The sequence below is a fragment of the Micropterus dolomieu genome, linkage group LG14 (assembly GCF_021292245.1).
Source record: "Micropterus dolomieu isolate WLL.071019.BEF.003 ecotype Adirondacks linkage group LG14, ASM2129224v1, whole genome shotgun sequence".
NCBI classification, from domain to species: Eukaryota; Metazoa; Chordata; class Actinopteri; order Centrarchiformes; family Centrarchidae; genus Micropterus; species Micropterus dolomieu.
In genome coordinates, this window is record NC_060163.1 from 9,440,686 (window position 1) to 9,450,113 (window position 9,428).

The 9,428-nt window shown below is 37.9% G+C and overlaps 1 protein-coding gene across 1 annotated transcript; it reads right to left on the bottom strand.

Moving 5' to 3' along the window:
• Window positions 1–368: 368 nt before the first annotated feature.
• On the bottom strand, window positions 369–6,531 carry meiob (meiosis specific with OB-fold). The gene is made up of 14 exons (XM_046068200.1): window positions 6,426–6,531; window positions 5,997–6,110; window positions 5,717–5,774; window positions 5,401–5,532; window positions 4,952–5,024; window positions 4,602–4,797; window positions 3,310–3,410; window positions 3,021–3,073; window positions 2,746–2,841; window positions 2,510–2,602; window positions 1,516–1,660; window positions 1,187–1,373; window positions 818–904; window positions 369–735 (listed from the first exon to the last, which is right to left on the bottom strand). Exons 2-14 carry the CDS (start codon window positions 6,051–6,053, stop codon window positions 622–624), a joined length of 1,392 nt encoding a protein of 463 aa, XP_045924156.1. The 5' UTR covers window positions 6,054–6,110; window positions 6,426–6,531; the 3' UTR covers window positions 369–621.
• Window positions 6,532–9,428: the final 2,897 nt, after the last annotated feature.

The following is a 9,428-nucleotide window of genomic DNA, read 5'->3' on the forward strand; positions in this document are numbered from 1 at the left end:
CCGACATCTACTGACATATTTTATCACAGCAGGACAAAGCAACCACAGCCGCTCAGACCGATTCAAAACGTCTCTGATTCAACTCTACAGGTTTGTAGTTTGTTGTGCTGTTGTAAATTACATTGTAATATTTTGTAATACTACCAAAATGAAAGCAAAACATTTGCTTTACTGATGCTTTAATTTTAAATTGGTGAAATTACTCGCTTAAAATGTGTAACTTTTATGAATGAAGTAATAATTGAGACAGTATATGTGAGTAAATGTAACTCTTTGTCTTATTTGTGAACATGTTTTGAAATATTCTTTTTTCATGGAACAATAAAGGTTGATTGATATATTTGACACAGAACATATTGACATATAACTGTTTTTAAACCGATATATTTATTTAACAGTTTCAAAAAGTGGTCAAGCCAGCAGTACATTCTTTAATATATATTTAAATAAATAAGTTAAATAAATAAATACATAAATAATGAAGCTATACACAAAACACAAAGCCCACCTGTATAATGTGACTTTTGCCCTGGTTAACATCTCAGTCAGAACATTAGCACACAGCAGGTAAAGCAGCAAACTGCAACAGATGTGCCTTCCCACTCAGTCAGTGTGTTGTGATCACAGCCGCAGCAGCAGGGCAGACATGTGCTGTTTCACCTCTCCCGGGTCAGCCAGTGAGCAGGCCACGACTGTCCCCCTGATCCCAGTCCTCATTTTAGTAGAAGGAAGTATCTACAACATAATAACAAATTTTAAACACATCATTTCGCTTTTATAGCTAACCGACACAGCATAGAGTCTAAAGCTACAGTACCTTCACATATATTTTGCATCTCTCCAAAAGAAATTTCCACTTCATTGCAGTCCGCTCGTCATCAGTCAAACTGGTAAACTCCTCCATCTGCAACAGATGAAAGGAAAATTCCCTTTATCTCACCTGAAGTACAGATTACCATGTGTTGGAATTGCAACTACCAGTTTATTAAAGTCATAGCTATAAAATATAAAATCTGACATTGGATTTAATACATTTAACTAAGCAAATGTTCCCGACTCTACAGAACCACACCGAAATTAAAGACATAAATTGTTTGTATAATTTTCGGCTGGTATTCATCTCTCTCCTCTTATGGCGCCTCTTCCTGTAGGCTGACAAATCGTCCTTCTGTGAAGAGATACTGACCGTGCAGCCAAGTGTCTTTTCTGCCACTGGGCTTCTGAGCGAGCAGGCATGCAGGGTGCCGGTGTGGTCTGTGAAATCCACCAGCAGGTCAAAGCCTGTGTTGGTTGAAAAGACCTGATCCCTCCCTGGACACAACTGGTTGATGCAGCCCTGCATGTCCTCAGTCACCTGAAACTTGCACCTGGAGCTGAGAGGGCAGAGTGCACTTTATTTGCTATAGTTCATCACAAGTGGCAGACAAAAGTAATTTATTTCATTTAGCATGTTCAAAATGATCGAAGTAGAAGTCGTGTATTCAGCATCCACTCCATGCACCTTTGTGAACCTACCAGCGTGTCCTGATGACTTTTGAAAGAGAAGAGTCAAGGTCGAGCTTGGAGATGAAGCTGTATGTGATGCCAAAGAAAGGCTCCAGATTCTCCTGGGCCTTCTGCTTCAGCTGGCTCACTGTGTACACGTCAGTGATGGAATCCACTGCAGAGACAAAAACAGATCCACATGTTCATGTCTGCAGTCTTTTTATTTGGAAAACAGGCAATGACAGGGTGGTGATGTTCTATATGTCTTTTTTTATTGTCAAAAAAATTCCATGAAAAACAGTGTGTTAGTCCGCCTATCAATACTTATAGACTTTTACAAGTCAAATGGCTCTTAGCCACAAGCACCATTTGGTACTCCTAAAGATGTACATCTTTAAATATGACTCACATATACTATACTATTTGTTTTTTTTAAAGGATCAGTCATTTTCTGCACTGTAGTTTTTAAGAAATGTTACTTTAACAGGAGTAAATACTGTCTTTATTGTGGACTATTTTCAGCCTCAAAATGTTGTGCTAGTATTTACAGCAGAATGAGGATATAGCATGTGGGATCGGCACAAAATAAACTACTTGTGATCATTTTCGTAAAGTGTTACATGTAAGCCAGTACAGCGGTGTAGCTCCATGATGTGTGTTGGCACAGAGAGAGAATAAGCAGCATTTGTAAGAAGGATCAATTTAATGTGAGTTCTGGGCTTTGCATTGGATTTGTTGACGGTAAGAAAAATGTCAAATGTAAAATATCAAAAGACTTATCCTTATCCAAAAATAGGATTTTAGCTATATAGCTACAAGAACTTGATCATTGTACACTTTCCTAGATTTTACAAGGTACCTGTACCATGGAGTATAACGACAGTACATAGTGCACTGTCTATTAACATTATGACCCAAGAAAAGACAAAAATAGTAGTAAGAGCTGAGGCCTGAAATACGAAGAACATTTTCTTTCAACATCCTGATAGTATCAGAATGAAGGGAATCCTTCACTATAACGTACCAGGCACATCTTCTGGCTTCTCATCTTGATCCAGGGCACCAGACTCGGCTACTTCTTTAGCGTAGCTGAACAGCAGGCTGGCCTCCCTGGTGTCTGAGAGCAAATTATTACTTGGACTGCAACAAACTGACTGGCTGTTTGGTTGGTTACCCAAAATAGCATTTCAACCTTGTTTTTGCACAGCAGACAGTTAAGTCAGCACCTCTGTTTTTGTAAATGCTGCTGTGGTATCTTACCAGGGTTGACAGTGATGATGGTTTTCGAGTTGACGGTTGCTGCCATGCCGTTGCGAAAGCTGTCAAAGCTAATCTTTGCATCAGCTATGAAGAGCACTTTGAACGGAGAATGAACGTTAAAACAACAGTAAGTAATATCAAACATAAACACACGTCAGATATCCACTTCCATGTTTCTCTTCAGTACAGTATGTTAATGGCCCCTGACAGGCAGGACTAACAGTTAAATAAAGATTCATTTTGTGGCTGAGAATGAGCAGCAGCTGTTAACCGACCCGTCTCTTTGGGTATCAAAGTTTGCACGAGCTGAATGGCCTCTCTGTCCCAGCTGTGAGGGGAACAGTAGAAGTCAGGGGGTTACTCAGGGGAGAACAGAGTGAAAATCAGACACACATGGAGTTCAGCAGGTTAATCAAAAGCTTCATGTCACCAGAGTAAATTTGCGGTAACCTAAAGATACACAGGGGTGATCCACAGGGGCCAATGAGATGGAATATGGCACAAAAGCAACACAAGTAATAAATCTTTATTCATTTGGAAAATGAATAAAGAAGCATGACGCACCAGATGAGAGGGAAGGAAGAGACAGAGTCATCAAAGAGCTTCACTTCCAGCCTCTGCCCTTTGCGTCTGTCTGAAGTGGTGAACTGCTTCAGCTCTCCAATCTGAAAATGTAAACAGACTCATCTGATGTTCCTATCACAACATCTTCCCTTCCAGTGAAAAAAATAAAAATGATGCAGCGACTTTAAGTGCAGGGTCTGGCCTCTCTCTGAACTCTGAAGCATGTCTTTAGGGCCATTTTGGTAAGTTGGTATGTTCCAGGCAAACAACATGCATACCACCATGTAACCACACAGACAAAACAAACACAATGTGCTCTATTAGGAAATTTATAAGATATGAACAAAGATATGCTCCATTATCAAATTTGTTTAACTAAACTTAATATTTGCTCAGCATCCAAACTCATTGTCAAAAACATCCAGCACCACGCTTATCAGGCCTCCCACTCCGGCCTCAGAGACAGGTTCCATGACTTTTCCATGATCGGACCACTTTTTAACAACCCTTCGCTTCTTGTTAATGTTGTTTTTAAGCTAAAGGAAACTTTAACAGCCTGTTTTTCCACCACTGTTGAGTTTACTGTGGAGAAAAAGTCAGCTGAGAAACCATCTAATGCAATCAGGGTGTGTAAAAGTCGGAAAATACATTTTGGTTTTTCAATGAGTTTCTCAACTTTCCTCACATTCTGTTTGAAAAACACCTCTCAAAAAAACCCACTCACATGCTCTTAAAGGAAACATTCACCCTGAAACACTGATAAGGAATGTTTTTCTTCTTATATATATAATATTTTTCTTCTTAACAAAGCTGTACTATCACTTTGAATATTTCTTCATTTTAAACATTTTAGTTTAGTTTAGTAACAAATTATCCCCTGTAAAATGATGAACTGTCATTTTACACTCAGGGCTTTGTACAGATTAAACAAGCGAGATACAACGTATTATTTAGTGAGTATTAGAGGTGCTGGTTTGTTAGCTTTGGATAGAGCCAGGAGCCAGCATTGTTCTCAGACTTCCCCATTTTCTCTACAGGAAAAACACACTGGTTTACACTTAGTTACAGTTACTCTCTCTCCATGTAAGCAGAAAAGCATTCTGGGAAATGTAGCAAATAACTGACAAAAAAAAGCCGGTGAGACAGGTTGGTGGAAATGTGGCACAGTAAACAAGTTAATGAAACTCCTAAAAATGCTTAAACTGATCCAAAAAACATGGATGTATTCAAAGGTGAACTCCTCCTTTAATATGGTTTAATAATTAAAAGAGTGGGGCCTGAAGGTTTCCTACCGATTTCACTGCAGCCAGTACATTTATCACTGTGCCATCCAGCCTCTGCCCGTTGGCCACAATGTCTCCCAGAGAGTAGAAATCTCCGGAGTCCTTCACCGGCAAGTGGATTAGTGGCAGCAGCCTGTCGATGGTGTACATGTCAGCACACAGAGATACCTGGGAATGAGCCTCTGTCACCAGCAGCCTGTAGAGACTGAGACAGCAGATACAGGCCTTTGACACCTTCATCAGACATTACACACTGTTACATCATATTGTACACAGCATTACACTGTGTTAACCTCATTACCCCTCAGCTATCTTAAATCACTGCAGGGTGACAACCAAATCTGTACTGAAAGTGTTACCTTGGTGTTGTAGGACAGAATCTGTCCCCTTTCTCTGGGTCTTTGAAGGAAACTAAAGGATTTTCAATGATGACTGGAAAAAATAATAGTAAACAATTTTACGCACAGAAAAAAGTTTTACTTTTTGTTTAATATTTAAAATTATTAAAACTTGTTACTACATTGTTTTTTCTATCAAGATCTTTTTTGTGTGTAGCTTTATTTTCATTTTACAAGTAAATAAATACATCACATGATGCAGATTTTACCCTGATGAATAATTTTACAATCAAGAGCAGTCACTTTCTAAGCTTTCTTTCTAAGTGAGTAAACAAGTCACTGGACATGACAAATATTTGTACTATAGTGATGAATAGGGAAACTATATATTGATAATAAAGAAATCTAAGAACTTCATGTTTTTGCCAAATCCATAACTTCTCAACTTCTCAACAGATTGACTTCCTCACCACAGTCTCCAACGCTGAAGCTGCTGGAGAGCCCGTTGATGTATCCGTCGTTTCCCCAGGCTGTCACATTAATGAAGAAATCAGGCGAGTCCTTAACGGTGAAGCCAAAAGTGAATCTGTCCTCACCAATGTCTGGAAATGAAACATAGATTCGGTTAGTGTTGCAGTTCAATAGAGAGAGAGACTCAGAGAAGGGATATTAATTTAACTATTCTCCAGAAGAGGGGGCTGGTGTACAAGACAATGAAGTGCAGTGCTTTTAAAAAATGTTGACAGTAACAGTAGGTACACTAATATAAAAAGATAAGTTACTAACTCTTTCTGTCAGGAAAGCTTCTGACATCAGTTTTCCCAATGATGATACCTGCCACTTTCTGAAAAACATTACAAGGGCAATGAGTGTGCAGACTGTACATTTTGATTGTTCAACTCAACAGAACTTAAGAAAAACAGGTCTGAAATACATCTTGTTCACCAGAGTATACCTACAACTGAAGAAGGTTATCCCGGCTATCAGACACTGGTTTTGTTTTAAGGGCTGCTACAAGAAGAAAATATATTAAACTGATGTAATTCTGACATGACAGTGAACTCACCGGATGAAAGAAGTTGGGATGCAGCTCAGAAATGGCAATGTAGGTCTGAGAAGCCATTTTGTTAACTCTTAACTTAATCCCTATCAAGTCCAGTTTCTATTATATTTACAGATTCTGTAAAACAAATAAAACAATATGAGTTAACATTTTGGGTTTAACATTAATTTCACAGGGATAAAATGTATTAAAGCCTTTGCTGTTTTCTAACATGACCTAAACACAAGACTAAATTGTTGGTTAAGTAATAGTTAGCAAGCTAATGTTGATGTTATTAGTGAAACGAGGCTAATGTTAACGTTAGCTAATATGTTCATGTTATGACACCTCTAGAGTCTTTGGAGGGATTTTATCCGATTTTTATTAGCCTAGTTTATTAAGATAGCTTGATCTAGCTATAGTTTATACATTTGCCGTTTTAACTAGTCTTACCTTTCCCTGGGTCTGTTTTCATGACAGTTTATTCAGCTTTTCGCGGCAAAGATGTTGCACGCGACAGTCAGTGGAAGTGAGGCGCTGCCTTCAATGTCAGTCGGAAAAAAATTTTCAAGCAGAGCTAAAAAAAAATAAATAAAAGGATCGTTAAAACATCTGACAGCCACGGCTTTGTCACACACTGATGGATAAGTTTAGCAATTATTTTTTATAAAATGCTTTTTATATTATATATTATATGTTGAACCCTCACTTCTAAATAATATAACTTCTAAAAAATATCAAATGAAATGCCTGTTGCATTGGCCTATAGTTTCTTACCCACATTCAAGCACTTGCTGTAGCTATGGCATAGCCTACAGTTGATTAATTTATAATAAAAAAGACAAAAAAACAATTGATATATGGCAATTATAGATATATATGGTTCTTAGGGTCTTTTGTTAGAAGCTAATAAATGTTGCATATGTCCTCCAGGAAGAAATAAAATATAAAAACTCCATCACACGTTGAAGTAATTTGCATCTCAACTTTCTTTGTAGGGTAAAAATAAAACAACATCCACCAATTGCCATAGTTAATTACCATTATTTCTCTTACTTTGTTAGTCCCTTTTTATTATAAGCTCTGTGCTGGTGTTCACTCAAGGAACAAGAAATATATGAGAATCACACAATGCTGGCACACCACCCTTTTTCTTTCCATCTCATCTATGCAAAATAAATCTTAATGGATCTGGTTTTATTTGGTTACATTTTTGAAAAGGCCATGTATAAAAAAGTCTGTTTTTTACTTTATCCTCCATACAACAATGCAAAATATCTTAACATACACTTATATCTTGTGCTAATTTAGACATTAAAATGTAGCCCTGCTGTAATTAAACATCCATTTAATTTATTCCTAGTTTGTTTATTATAGGACATAGATGAGTTACATACAAGTCTTACAAGTCTTTATGATAAAACCTCTTATTTATCACTGATGGACCCATCGGCAGGAAGCTGTCAATTATACACACATAGAGATACACTGTATACTCCTAAACATATATTACATTTGTACACTATGTGAGTCATTTCTTTAGTGAAAGGCATTCCTGCACCTTAGACTTTGATGTTGCTTTGATAATCCATCCCAGTCATCATTCTCTGTAGGGGATTTGCTCGCAGACGGCTATGCTGAGATGAATTTGACAGTTTCCTGATTTGCTTTCATAGCACAAAGCTGCATTTGACATGCGATACTGTCTAATACACCTGAAGAGCAATCAAAAGATGTAACAGTAAACCCTTATTCAGCTTCGCACAGCCTTGTTCCTCTTCCACGGTGACTAATCTGGGGGCGTTCAGATCGGATGTCTCCTCCCTGAGACTAATGTTTATTTTCAGGCAGTAATACGTCTGTTGATGTGATGTCAAAGTGTTCCTAATCACTGATTAAAATACAGTGCAGTAGAAGCCATAAAGGCATATCATAACACAACACAAAGTCAACATGGTGAGATTATTCCTCAGCAAACAGCCTGGTGGGCACTGTTCCATCAATGTATTGATGGAGTTTGTATAATGTTGTATAATGTGAAACTGGACTGATGAAAAACGTTGAACATCTCCCTGCGCAGACGAATCAATTTGCTATTTGCAGCCAGTGCCTGGCTATTCAAATGAAACAAAATTTCAAATTCTAATTTCATTAGGTTTTTCTGACTACAGTTTGTGAGTCCATTAATCACAACAGCACTGTAAAGCATCATCAGATAAATCAAAAGCAAAGCGTACTTCACTGATTTATCCATAATGAATTAATAGCCTCTGTTAATCTGTCATCAGTCATACTTTTATCCAATATTTGGTTGGTTCTTTCAAATTATTTTCATAAACTGTATGAATTTCTTTATGATAAGCAGCCATAAGGTCTTTATTGTCACTTGAGATAGCATTGATTATTTAGAGCCAAGCAGGAAGTACCTGCAGGGTGGCGTTAATGAAAACACAGTCACTGCGGGAATGTGCTGTGATTGGGTGGCCTCTCTGCCACAGGTCGTCTCCCTGGAGAGCGAGCCGTCTGACCACTCCTTGGCTATTAATCCATCATCTCACTGTGTGTGTGTTCATTTCCGCAGAGCTGCTACAGGTCGGTACATAGGGATATGTTTTGTGTATACTGACCATGTTCATTGTCACACAAGCACGATGAATACAGGGCTGTTCTTAGTCTTCATAGAAAATCAGGCATGAAAATACATTAGAAGAAATACTAGAAGTCTTTCAAATGTACAGTAATACACCTTCAGGCTTGCAGGCAGCCATATTGGAGTTTCTCAGCACTGACATCTCCTAAGTTATGTGTTTATGTTATTCATTCATCCATTCAGTGTTTCCTGTTTTATTTTATTACTCAACTCTACTCTCGTTTCAGACCACTTCACTCCCTTCCCTAGTGTGATTCCTGCCTGTGAGATTGTCTTTCCCCTCCCAGATGAGTTTCACCTGTCCCTCATCATCCTCTTCCCTCTAATGTATTTAGTTTGTGTGCTCCCCTCAGTCTTTGCCACTTTGTCTTACTACCTTTGTTGTTGAGCGTTCCAGCATTATCTCCTAGTGTTTCACACTTCTGTTTTTTTCTTAGTGTTTTTTTCTGACCCTGCCTTTTCCCTGTAGTATTGCTGTGTGTGAATGGAAATTAATTTCAAATATTAATAGATTTATACACACTTTATTTGACAGCTTAGCCTGAGGACATATGATGCAGCATATAAAAAATTACAAGCAAATAGCAAATCCACCTCAACCAGCTATATTAAACATTAAATTCAGCTTACGTGTTAATGCATCAGCAGAAAGAACACTACGTAACAATCCAATAATATGATATTAAATGACATAACAGGAGCCATTCTGTATCAGCCACCAGTGCTTGAACCTTGAGACTTTAAGCATATATTCATGAACATAAATTGTGGTACATAAGTACTTTTTTGATGCAAGAACTTTGCTT